General features: G+C 39.2%; 1 protein-coding gene across 1 annotated transcript in view; it reads left to right on the top strand.

The window, feature by feature from the left end:
• The window catches only part of IL1RAPL1 (interleukin 1 receptor accessory protein like 1), a gene marked incomplete at both ends in the record, with an annotated part of 653,301 nt that overhangs the window by 491,481 nt on the left and 148,216 nt on the right, over positions 1–13,604 (top strand). Inside the window, one exon of the mRNA XM_080612311.1 lies at positions 102–180. Coding sequence (XP_080468437.1) covers positions 102–180 — 79 coding nt within the window. The remainder of the gene's footprint in view (positions 1–101; positions 181–13,604) is intronic.

The raw sequence follows: 13,604 nt of genomic DNA, 5'->3' as shown, positions 1-13,604 counted from the left end.
TTATTAAACAAAGCATTTATGAAACAATAGGTATAAAATCAAGTCTTATGCTACCCAATAATAATCAGAAAACTATATATGTGAATGTCTTTCTTTTCTAGCACCACTAACAGATAAACCACCGAAGCTTTTGCATCCCTTGGAGAGTAAGCTAACAATTCAGGAGACCCAGTTAGGTAAGTAGCAAACACATAATTTATATTCAGATTTTATGAAGGTATTTGATGTGTTAATGTATGAAGACAATGAGATGGTATGTTAACAATAATTTCATGGAAAAGACTTTAAACATTGTTTCCATGGAGAGACATGTCATATACCATCTAAAAGATTGTTCACAAAAAAATTGGTAGCAATTGATAATATTAAACTCTTTAATGTTTCAGATATTGGAATATTAAACCAGATGCTGGTTTTTACCTTTGCTGAAAGTCTACAATTATGTTTACCTGAGCTTTTCTTTCCAAACTTTCCCTTTTCTATATGTTTATATATACAGATATAGTGGTGTAAATTCTGCTTCAAAGACTTCTTTGCTTTGGCATTTATTCAAAGAATTTCAAAGATGTTGTGTAATTTTAAATGTTGTACTGGTCTAAAACCATCAGAAAACAGTGAGAAGTTAATATAATAGCACCTGATTATTCTGAATGTATTAATATATATATGTAAAGATAAATGGAGAGAAATTGATGCATGAAGAAAACATTTTGCTTATTGTTTTCTAGCCTAGTGGATGGTGGGTATATTTTTTCACTTTGGTCTCCTGCTGCTGTACAAGTAATTAAGGCTCCAAAGCTAAGTTCATGAGTTACTAGAGTTGGCACGATTTGACGATCATAATTTGTAGATGGACACAGAGGGCAACTTGTAATAAACAAATAGTCCTCAGTAGGCTATGCTGGAATTATGATTTGGGGTCAGAACAGTAGCCTATTGATAGATCCTCCAGCATGTTAGCTACAGAAACAAATGGAAACAAATCTGGTGGTTTTCTAAACCCCATAGGAAAAAAAAAAAGGGGGGGGGGGGGGGCAAGCAAAACTCAGTACATTCTGCAGCACCAGAAAAAGCAGAAGGCTTGAAAATCAATTCTGACAGTCACAGGCAGAACATTTTATGATCCTTGCCAGCATATGGCTAATAGTGGACAGAGAATGATTCATCTTTGTTTTAATATTCATAAAATATTACTTAAAATTATTCATGCTATTCAGGTAATATTCTGAGATGCTCATATATATGTTTTCAGAAACAATTATAGAAAAAGGAAGATGTAACGTATTTCCCTTTAGAGCTACTTTCTGTTGTTCTGAAGGTATTGTTTCTGATATACCAACTCAGAAAACTTCTGCATGACAGTCGTAGATGATTTTACCTTTTTGCTTGAGCAAGCATAGGGAACAGAAAACAAAGTGATTCCACACATTTTTTTCCTAACTAATGTTGCTTACTGAGATATTTCTGATGAAAAAAGCAGAAGGCAGAACTTTTTGGGTCTTTGATGTTGTCTTACTAAATATATTGAATAGGTGAGATTATTTCAATAAAAAGTGTAATGATTCATGGCTGGCTTTTTATCTATGATTTTTTAGAATTAATCACATTTGTTTTCTTGTAGTTCTGAGAAACAAATTAAATAATTTGAGAAGTGCTGCATTTAGAAAAGACACTTTCTAGAAAGCTAAATAACTATTGATTAGGTCACATAGGAAAAGGCGGTCAACTTCACGCCTCAAGACTGCCTCTGACAAGAAAGAAAGAAAGGTCATTGTTGTAGGCGATTCCCTTCTGAGAGGAACAGAGGGCCCAATATGCAGAGCTGACCCTCATCATAGGGAAGTGTGTAGTCTGCCTGGAGCCCGGATCAGGGGTATCACCAAGGCGCTCCCCAGCCTGGTGCACCCGACAGATTACTACCCGCTGCTGGTCTTCCAGACAGGTGGGGGGGAAGCTGCTTCCCGCAGCCTGAGGGGGATGAAGAAAGACTACAGGGCCTTGGGGCAGATGGTGAAAGAGTCTGGGGCTCAAGTGATCTTCTCCTCGCTTCTTCCATCTTCCGGTGATGATGTGGGACTGAATGGGAAAATTCAGTCCATAAACAATTGGCTACGAGACTGGTGCTGCAGGCAGGGCTTTGGATTCTTTGATAACAGCTGGTTTTATAAGGCTCCAGTCCGGATGATGGCACGTGGGAAAGGTTTATCTCACCGAGGCAAAAGGATGCTGGGGCATGAATTAGCAGGGCTCATTTGGAGAGCTTTAAACTAGATTCGAAGGGGGATGGGGTTGTAACTGGGCTTGCCCCAGTGGGGCAGCACTCTAGGATTGATGAAGACTGGGAGGCCTCCTATAATCCTAGGGTGAAATCGGTGAGCTCAGCTCCGTCCTTAAAATGCCTGTACACCAATGCGTGCAGCATGGGAAATAAGCAGGAGGAGTTGGAGACCTGTGTTAAGTCAGGAGATTATGATCTGGTGGCAATTACAGAGACGTGGTGGGACAGCTCACATAACTGGAATATAGTCATGGAGGGCTATGTGCTTTTCAGGAAAGACAGGCCAGCCAGGCGGGGTGGTGGGGTTGCTCTTTATGTGCGAGAGCAGCTGCAATGTACTGAGTTCTGTCCAGGGACAGGGGACGAGCGAGTTGAGAGTCTGTGGGTGAGAATTAAGGGGCAGGCTGGCAGGGGCGATACTGTTGTGGGTGTCTGTTACAGGCCACCAGATCAGGGTGAGGAAGTTGACGAGGCCTTCTACAGGCAGCTGAGAGCAGCCTCACAGTCACAGGACGTGGTCGTCGTGGGGGATTTTAACTTCCCTGATGTTTGCTGGAAGGACTACTCAGCAACCCAGCCAGAGTCCAGGAGGTTCCTCCAGTGTATGGATGATAACTTCCTCATGCAAATGGTGGATGAGCCAACCAGGAGAGGAGCGCTGCTGGATCTCATCCTCACTAACAAGGAGGGTCTGGTCGAAGCAGTAAAGGTTGAGGGCTGCCTTGGTTGCAGCGACCACGAGATGGTGGAATTCAGGATCTTGTGTGGTAGGACCAGTAGAATAGCAAGTAGGATCGCAACCCTGGACTTTAGCAGGGCAAACTTTGGCCTTTTCAAGCAATTGCTAGGGGAAATCCCATGGGCAAGGCTGCTTGAAGGTAAAGGGGCCCAAGATAGTTGGTTGACATTCAAGAATTGCTTATTCCAAGCTCAAGAGCAGAACATCCCAACACGTAGGAAGTCAAGGAAGAGGGCCAGGAGACCTGCGTGGCTAAATAAGGAACTGCTGGGTATGCTCAAGTGGAAGAGGAGAGTTTATAGGTCATGGAAGGAGGGGCTGGCCACTCGGGAGGAATATAAGGCTGCTGCTAGAGGATGTAGGAAGGCAGCTAGGATGGCTAAGGCCTCCTTAGAATTAAACCTGGCAAGAGGGGTCAAGGACAGCAGAAAGAGCTTTCTCAAATACATAGCTGATAAAACTAACACCAGAGGCAAGGCTGGCCCACTGGTGAATGGGATGGGTGCCCTGGTGGCAGAAGATACAGAGATGGCAGAGTTATTGAATGCCTTCTTTGTCTCTGTCTACTCTGCCGGAGGCAGTCCTGAAGAGCCCTGTACTCCTGAGACCTCAGATGAAGTCAGGTCACTGGAGCAGTTTGCCTTAGTCGATGAGGAATGGGTTAGAGACCAGTTGAGCAATCTGGACATCCATAAATCCATGGGTCCAGATGGGATGCACCCGCGGGTGCTGAGGGAACTGGCAGAAGTCATTGCTAGACCACTCTCCATCATCTTTACCAAGTCTTGGGAAACAGGAGAGGTGCCTAAGGACTGGAGGAAAGCAAATGTCACTCCAGTCTTCAAAAAGGGCAAGAAGGAGGACCCGGGTAACTATAGACCGGTCAGCCTCACCTCCATCCCTGGGAAAGTGATGGAACACCTTATCCTTGATGCCATCTTAAGGCATGTCAAGGATAGGAGGGTTATGAGGGGCAGTCAACATGGCTTTACCAAGGGGAAGTCATGCTTGACCAACCTCATAGCCTTTTATGAGGAAATAACATTGTGGATGGATGATGGCAGAGCAGTGGACGTGGTCTACCTTGACTTCAGCAAAGCATTTGACACAGTCTCCCACAGCATCCTCATAGCTAAATTGAGGAAGTGTGGTCTGGATGATCAGGTAGTGAGGTGAACTGTGAACTGGCTGAAGGAGAGAAGCCAGAGAGTTGTGGTCTATGGGGCGGAGTCTAGTTGGAGGCCTGTATCTAGTGGAGTGCCTCAAGGGTCAGTACTGGGACCAGTATTATTTAATATATTCATCAATGATTTAGATGAGGGAATTGAGTGTACTGTCAGCAAGTTTGCTGATGACACTAAGCTGGGAGGAGTGGCTGACACGCCAGAAGGCTGTGCTGCCATCCAGCAAGACCTGGACAGGCTGGAGAGTTGGGCAGGGAATAACTTGATGAAATATAACAAGGGAAAGTGTAGAGTCCTGTATCTGGGCAGGAACAACCCCAGGTTCCAATATAGGTTGAGGAATGACCTGTTAGAGAGTAGTGTAGGGGAGAGGGACCTGGGGGTCCTAGTGGATGGCAGGATGACCATGAGCCAACACTGTGCCCTTGTGGCCAAGAAGGCCAATGGCATCCTGGGGTGTATTAGAAGGGGGGTGGTCAGTAGGTCGAGAGAGGTCCTCCTTCCCCTCTACTCTGCCCTGGTGAGACCGCATCTGGAATATTGTGTCCAGTTCTGGGCCCCTCAGTTCAAGAAGGACAGGGACCTGCTGGAGAGAGTCCAGCGCAGGGCAACTAAGATGATTAAGGGAGTGGAGCATCTCCCTTATGAGGAAAGGCTGAGGGAGCTGGGTCTCTATAGTTTGGAGAAGAGGAGACTGCGGGGGGACCTTATTAGTGTATATAAATATATAAAGGGGGAGTGTCATGAGGATGGAGCCAGGCTCTTCTCAATGGCAAACAATGATAGGACAAGGGGTAATGGGTATAAACTGGAACACAAGAGGTTCCACTTAAACTTGAGAAGAAACTTCTTCTCAGTGAGGGTGACAGAACACTGGAACAGGCTGCCCAGGGGGTTGTGGAGTCTCCTTCTCTGGAGACATTCAAAACCCGCCTGGACACATTCCTATGTAACCTTATCTAGGTGTTCCTGCTCTGGCAGGGGGATTGGACTAGATGATCTTTTGAGGTCCCTTCCAATCTCTAACATACTGTGATACTGTGAATATGAAAGAGTTAATTTGCAAATGTCACTTTCAGACACAGATGGGAAGGTCTGACTGTAAATGAATGTGAAGCTACAATACTTAGACTTATATCAGGAAGTTACAAGAATATATTAATTTGTTGTTTAAAAGCCTGTTAAAAAATGAGAACTGGAGCAAGTTCAAAATAAGTGATAGTTCCCTGACATGAAAATTATGTTTTTCCACTCCTAGGTTTAATGTCATGGTCCTGCTTTGAAAGCTCTGTTTCACTTTCACTGAGGGTAGTTAGCATTCATTTCAGGGGGCCAGTGAATACCCAGCAAAAATTGCAAAATATTTTAATGTCGGAATAAATGCCAAGATTGATTAAGTCAAACCTTAGATAGTCACCTAAGCCAGCAGCCTCCTATGCACCTGAGGCTTGAGGTGACCACATTTTGCAGACTGGTCTAGACACTGCCACAAAACATGTTAGTCTTCCAGAGTGTGTTTCAGATGGTGTTTGTCCCTTTTTTGGAAAACAAATGTGTTGGTGGAAGGGGGAGAATTGGAATGTGTGTCACAGAAAAGGGAAAGCATCGAAGCTGGAGCTTCAGGTAGGCTGTGATTTCGTTAACAGATCATCGGCCGGTGTGGCAGGGAGCTGGGGCAAACCCTGCTCTCCCCCAGTGTTTCTGTGTTTCTCAGTTCACATTTCTCCACCTTGAGCTGGAAATGAAGCAGGCTGCAAGTGTTAGGGCATGCCCTAGTGGATGCATACATAAGTTTCAGGGATGAGTCTGCTTCTTCAAGTGCACATGGTGTGTTGAAACATCAATAGTGAGGGTTCATCTCAAAAGCTTCCTCTGCCTGCAGGCCTCTGGTGATAGGCACTAGGCACGCTTTTGACAAAACTCTCAAAGAAACCAGAAAGAAGTTGGAGCTGGAGAATTTGGACATCTAAGTCCTATGAACCTGCAGGTTCTCACCACACTCAAGCTAGCCACAGTCTGTCGTGGAAAAGGTGTCCAGCTATTCACCTGATGTTTGAGAGTGTTGAGCATGGCTGCACTGGAATGAGCAAGCTTAGAAAGTCACAGGAATCATTAAATGCCTTTTAATTACACTGAATAATAACCAGAAAAACACAAGATGGAAACTGCAGAAGAAATTAATTTCTTAAAGGCTTTTCTTAGCACAGTATGAGACAGCCAAAGCATGAGAAATCCTAGATGAGGAAAGAAAGATTAGTTCCCAGCTTACCTGTTCTGCACTAAATGCTTTTTGTTTGTAACTTCACTTCCAATTTTGTAATAAATAACTTAATCCTGTTGCAACTTAATCCTTAATACTGTTTTCTTTTTAAGCTTTTCTTCTGTTAAAAGGGGTCTTAGGTAGCTGTGGTGACCTCAATATAAACTGCTTCTCTGAAAAAAATCACTACAGATAAAATATGTCAAATACAGTCTTCAAAAGTTTGAAACCTGCCACAAGCTCGAAGCTATAGTGAGATGAGGAGTGCTTCCCACTCTGTTGTCTGTCAGCAGCATATGCCAGGGAGGGGAGAAAAGCAAGCAATGAAAAGGAGGCAAGGCACAGTTAATGAAAAACAGCGTAATGGCCCAAGGACTGAGGAATTCCAAAGGTCTTGGCTTGTGGGAAAAAAAGTCTAGTGAAGAAGAAACACATGTTGTAATAAGGGAGATTTTAATCACTGAGATCTTATTATTTAAAAAAAAGAAAAAAAAAATTTCCTAGGTACCCTAGTCCCTTCTTTAAACTTTCAACCTTCAGATTGCATTAATCTAACTATTCTGTAGTTGAGGTAGTCCATAAAGGGTAAAACGTATTTTGCTAAGTAAGAGATAGTAACCGAGTCAGAAACATTCAATTGCACCAAGGAAAAGTTCGCAGTTACAGCTCAGTGACAACATGGCAACTGATTTTCCTTCTACTCTTTTTCCTAATTTAATAAAAAACTAAAAGGTCATAATTAAGATATCAAAAATAGCATGTTTATGTATTTTAAATGTTCATTTTTCTGTCTTTCTTAATCTGTGTGTGCACGTCTGAGAATAAGTATATATGCATATATACCTAATTTCCACCTACATATATAACATATATATATATAAATATATATAGAGAAAACTTAACAATGCATTTCTTCAAATTCTATCTCAATTTATTAATGCCTTCTCTGGGAGACATTTATCTGATTTAATGATGGTATAATGGAACTTTTTTATTAGTGTTAGATCATAATCCATTGAGAAATATCTGCTCTAGGGGATACTATATACCATACTCGTCTGAGGTGCTTTCTGTGTTAAGCATCTAAATAAGATTTAATGCAATAAAAAGTTCCTTTTCATTCTCTCTGCAACTATGTACATTTCATTATTTATGTACAGATTAGATATATAAAAATTTTCTCTTTCAGATTGTTTGTGCAGTTTTTCACATTTCCTATTAAAAAGGTAAACATCCATTTTATTTTAATAATACGAGAGAAGACTATGGAACCTCAAAAGATTTTTCCATATGAGTTGGATAATCATCCAAAATTTGACTTCCTGTTTAAGACTTTCTTAAACAATCAAAAATTATACGTCTCTTACTTGCAGAATAAAATATAATCAGATACAACAAAATTCTTATAAGAGTTCTCTGTGGAAGACAGCAGGATATAACTTATTGTAACCAAGTTCATAATAAATACCGAATACCATATACCAAGAAATGCAATCTAGAAATAGGCACATACTGTACATGATTCCCACCCTGTAAAATTATAGTCCTAAAAAGGCACTAATTTTGAAAATCTGAAACATCAGGAATCACTTTGTTCTGTGATCGTTTTTCCCAGATTTTTGGCTTCAAGCTATACTTTATGTTTCTAAATTATATCTAGGGACTTCATCATGTCTAATGTTGAAAGAAATACAAAAATTTCCTTTCATACAAAGTAAAAAAAAAAAATCACTTAATGGTACCATGCAAAAGTATTAAAAAAATAACCAATAAATGTCAAAATCAAAATTTAATACAGTGTCCTAAGTACTTATCACTGAAAAGTATTTTAAATTAATGAACTCCTCCAGAATATTCTGCTTTAGAGATGCAGTTGTCTGGTGAGCTACAATGGTCCTCATATGTCAAGCTGATCTCTATAAGGATGTCTCTGGGCTGTTGGTGCAATGACAAACACGATTACAGTTTTGTTGTTTTGGTTTGGTTTGGTTTTTTCTCCCAAGAATTAGTCTGCTTTTCAGTTCTAGAATAAATGTTTCCCAGCATTACTGGTGAAGTCAGGATATACTTATGCAGTCCAAATGAAGAGTGGTTTTACAAGAAGCTGCATTGAACATTGTGGTACATTTCTGCTCATTAAAAATTATAGGAGGACTAGCTTCTTGGTGCTGATTTTGTAATACTTTTAGAGACTGATACCAAAGATACCTATGGGTTGGTTATAGTTTAAATATTAGTAGAGAGTTTCTGTGGGTTTGTTGTGTGTCTTTTTAATCTCTCACTATTTTCTTTTAAACAGCACATTCATTCCACTTAAGTTAAAATTAGAGGATTTCTTTTTGGGAGACTTTTTAAGCTGCTGATTCAGTTCCCACATAAAGAAAGATGACTTAAAAATAAAGCAGCCAATATTGTACAATTTATTTTTTGAATACCTTCTGCCATGTGAGTACTCAAATCAGTGAGATTATTCTTCTTTGTAAAAACAATCCAACCAAATGAACAAACAGAAATCGAACGTACAAGGGCAAAATCCAAGACTGAAATTAGTTGGAATTACTATTAGGGAATGAAAGATAATTAGTTTGTCCAAGGTGGTATTCAGAACAATTTATTTACTGTAGTAGATACATATGTTAATGTAACCAACAATAACAGTATAACCTAGTTTAAGTCCAACATTTAAATTAGGAGTAAAATGCTATCAAAAGTGATTCAAAAGGAAATAAATCCATCCATTAAACTGGCTTGCTATGCTGATGGTGATATGAACGCAACAAACCCTAGCCCTGAGACATGGTGAGAGTGGGAGTGCATAGCCAGGGAGAAAAGTGTGGAGAAGACAGTATAAAGGTGTTTTGGCTCAAACCGATTATGAAACATCACTCTAAGTCAATACTTGGTCACAGTAGGCTCCCCATAAGGTTCATGTAGATTGAGAAGCACTGGAGTGGCATAAATCATATCATAACACAGTGGAACTGCTCTGAAGCTACCCATATCTTCCCATGAGAATGTATTTTGTCTGGCCTTGGCACAGAAACACCTTACTCCATTCACTGTATAGGATTTTAGACTTTGTTTTAGACATGTGGGATGACACACCTGAAGTTAGAGTGTATGAATCGCTTCTTTTATGACACCTATGCATGGCAGGTGAATAGATCTTTCAGAAACATTTTACGCTGAACCATTTAACATTGAATTTCATAACAGGAAATGGCATAGGTACAGTATATCATAGAAGTTTATGGCCCAGGTCTTCTGACATGTTTGTATTTTTTACTGTTAAAATTATTGAAACATAGCTCCATAAGCTGAGATGTGTTAATGGTTTACCATGACCAAACAATTCTGTCATTATCTTAATGTTATTTAAAGCTATACAGAATCACACTGCTACTTAACAAGGTATCTGGTATCCAGTTACAGAAACTTGAGAGCAAGGAATACATTATCCAATGATAAAATAAAAAACTATATTAGTCATGTCAACTCTTTTGTAAAACATACAGTTAATTTTGTTTATCCATTGTTCTTGCTTCACCTCCTTAGTACTCATCTATATATAAAAAGCATACCGGTGGATATTTCTTGTTTTTCATCAGAAGCATATATGCTAAATTAGTGATACTGAGAACAACATAACAAATATTTTTAAGGGTGGATTTTAGTCATGATTATACAGCTCATCAAACTTCAAAGACAATTTTAATTTTAGCAGATGTTATTTTCATTGGTAAATTTTCAGTCTTTTAGTATTGTCATGTCAGAAGATTTATTTCTCAGAATTTTTTTAGTTGCTCCTGTTGGTGGCATTAAAAAATAATCTCAAGATTGTTCCTGCCTTTGAAATATTGCTTTGTTATGGAAAGGAAACCATACTGACTTTAACACAACCTGTGAAGTAAGGTTATTGGCTCTACTTTATCTGTACAGTACACTGAAAAGGTATCTTATGTCTAATCTTAGGACTGCGGGATATCTTATTTTTTACTTTGGTCTCACTTTGTGTTACAGGCAATCATCAGTGAAAATAGTTCAAATTAATCATTATAAAAGCAAATCATTTGGCTTTTAAAATGCTTCCCTTTTTTTTTTTTCTTTACACTGGAAACCAGAATTTTCTGTAAGAACAAGATCTGCTGTGGTCAGCATCATATGTGCTGAACTTCCAAATCCCCACTCTCACTGCATGCAGCTAGTGTCTGCACACATTCTGTTTCTGAACTCCATTTTGCTTAAGCTTTTTATGTAATTAGATGTAGAGTTCTAGCCTGAAGTAGATCAAAGAGAAGACTACTGAAAGAAGTCAGTATGTCTCAGAGCTTGAGCATCTCCTCCTTTGAACTGTGCTTGTCATTTAGAAGTGTTATCTTTATTGTGATAAGATGGTGTCACTGATTGATCTATCACCTACTACTCGGCAGTATCCCTGCCCTTATCTCCTGTTTTACTTTTGTGGCAATCTTAACAAGTGTAGGTGTGGACCAACTCCTCTGAGCTGTCATAATACCCCAAGGCATGAAATGTAGTTCATGAGGGTTTTTGTCCTAAATTTAGTATGCTTCATTCAAAATTAGCCTATTGGATAAGAAAATCCACATGGGCAGGCATTTGGCAGTTGCCCTGTGGGGAGAATATTCACTGCTGAGGCTGTGCATAGCAGCAGCTCTGAACTGCCACAGGGGAGGAGCTAAGCATGGTTTATATAAAGGTCACGTTACTCTGGAAGCTGAATTACTCTCCAGGTGGCAATCCATGCTTTAGGGTTGAAATAAGTCTAACTTCTTGGAAGAAACAGAATTTAAAACAGCTTATTTCTAGGTCTGTATTTAACATGTTAGAGCTTTTCAAGGAGTTGTCTAAATCCTTGAGGCAGTAGAGATTTCAGGCAGGTGTAGAAGAGAGTAGAAAGACAAAGCTGAGAGAGACTGCGGAACAATCTAATGTGCTGTAGGAAAGGCCTCAATTTGCAGACTGCTGAAAGTGGTGGTTAGAATCATAGAATCACAGAATAGTTAGGGGTTGGAAAGGACCTTAAGATCATCAAGTTCCAAATCCCCTGCCATGGGCAGGGACACCTCGCACTAAACCATGTCACCCAAGGCTCTGTCCAACCTGGCGTTGAACACTGCCAGGGATGGAGCATTCACAACTTCCTTGGGCAACCCATTCCAGTGCCTCACCATCCTTACAGTATAAGAACTTCCTCCTAATATCCAATCTAAACTTCTCCTGTTTAAGTTTGAAGCTGTTACCCCTTGTCCTATCACTACAGTCCCTAATGAAGAGTCCCTCCCCAGCATCCTTAAAGGCCCACAGCATCCTTATAGGCCCAATCCTTATAGGTTAGTGAGTGTTGTTGATAGTTCCTTGATAAACTTGATCCCAGGTAGATGTAGGTAAGGGATGTGCCAGAGATATTTAGGAGTGGAGCTGATTCCATATCAGTACAAATGCCTGGTACATTGGGTGCTACAACTCCGCAACACATATAGAAAAGCATTGGACTACCAGTAGCAGTTTACAAGCAATCCACAGATGAAAAGAAGGACTTCACTAGTTCGAGATGACTGAAGATGGTAACTGTTGCGCATTTATAATTGCTGGTTATTTCCAAGTCAGTAAATTGGGGTCTCAAGAGTGACTGAGCTGTAGATCAGCTGAGCCTCAGTAGTTGACCGCTCGCAGCATTTCTTGAGATATGTGTTAAGTACATTATAAATGCAAGATCAAGAATTGCTGAAGTTTAAGATGGCAGGGTTTTCTTTACTTTTCAAAGGTGCAACATTATCACTTACTGTGGTAGAGAAGATGTTATGCAATTCCTTAAACTGTGATCATACATTTGTGAGTTAAATGACAATACTGAATCCTTATTAAATTATCTAATATCTCTTTTGTCTACTCAGAATATAACAGTTCCTTCACAGTTAGTAATGATAAATTAGTTAAAATTACTGTCTGGACTATTTTAACTTGTATTGGAAAGCACGGAATTTTTAGTTCATGCACAGTGCTGTGTACAACACAAGTACATAAAAAGTTATATTCTACTTTGAAAACTTAAAATCTTTTTCATAGTTGCTTCTGTTATATGCTAGCAGTGCAGCAATTTATCATACATGAATGCCATTTCTAGGAAGTTCCATTTTTTTTCTTAGCTCTTCTTCCAGCAGAGACATACCATTAAGTCTATCTTATAAATGAATTCAGTAAAGAAGGCTGTTTATATATATATTTTATGACCTTTGCATACAGAATGATAATATATATGTCAGACTTGCAGGGTATATTTCCATGCATTAAATATTTGTCATTTACCTGCCCCCAAATGCATTATATATCGCACAGGTAAATATGTGTACATAAGTTTACTTTGTTTATAAGAATATAACATGATATTGTATTTTGAACTAATCTTCTGGGTTTATTTTCAAATTAATTATAAAAACCACCAGGTATGATCACCTAAAAATTATTACCAGCTTGTTTTGCAGCACATATTTTGCAGCACAGAAGTATATTCAGCTAGGCCGCAAGACAAAATAACTAAATCTGAACAGAAGTAAACTGATTTTTTTGTAATAATTTTACAGTTTAAACTAGATGAAATGTAAAACTATACAGTTTAAATAATGAAAAGCCAACATGATATGTAAGTATCATCAGTTTTATTCTCTAGTATATTCTATCCAGAAAAAGAATATTTAAAATTCTTTTTATGAACGATATAGAAGGATATATTGTTTTAAAAGCAGCAGTATACCTATGGGTGTAGCTTTTTAAAGAGAAAATGTTGGGTTATGGTATTCACATGTTGCCTGTGTAGGCACAAGTAGAACCAGATTACAGTAATTATAGATTTTACTGGCTGCGTACAGTAACAGTAAATCCGTAAAACCCCTGTTATCTTAAACACAGATGAAAAATCACATCCTGCATCATTGTCCTTATGGTAGTAAGCCATAAAAATGTTTTAAGAGACAAGGGGAAGTTGGGTTTTATCTATTGACTGTTTTCTTGTAAATTAAAAAAAAATAAAATCACTGTTGAATTTAGAGTATAATATGAGAACTTAAACTGGGGAAAGACAATAAATGGAAAAAATTTTCAATAAGGTTCATTCTTTCTTATGCA

Source organism: Psittacula echo (assembly GCF_963264785.1).
Source record: "Psittacula echo genome assembly, chromosome: 3".
NCBI lineage: Eukaryota > Metazoa > Chordata > Aves > Psittaciformes > Psittacidae > Psittacula > Psittacula echo.
The sequence above is the reverse complement of the archived record's forward strand: the minus strand, read 5'-3'. Positions and strand labels throughout refer to the sequence as shown.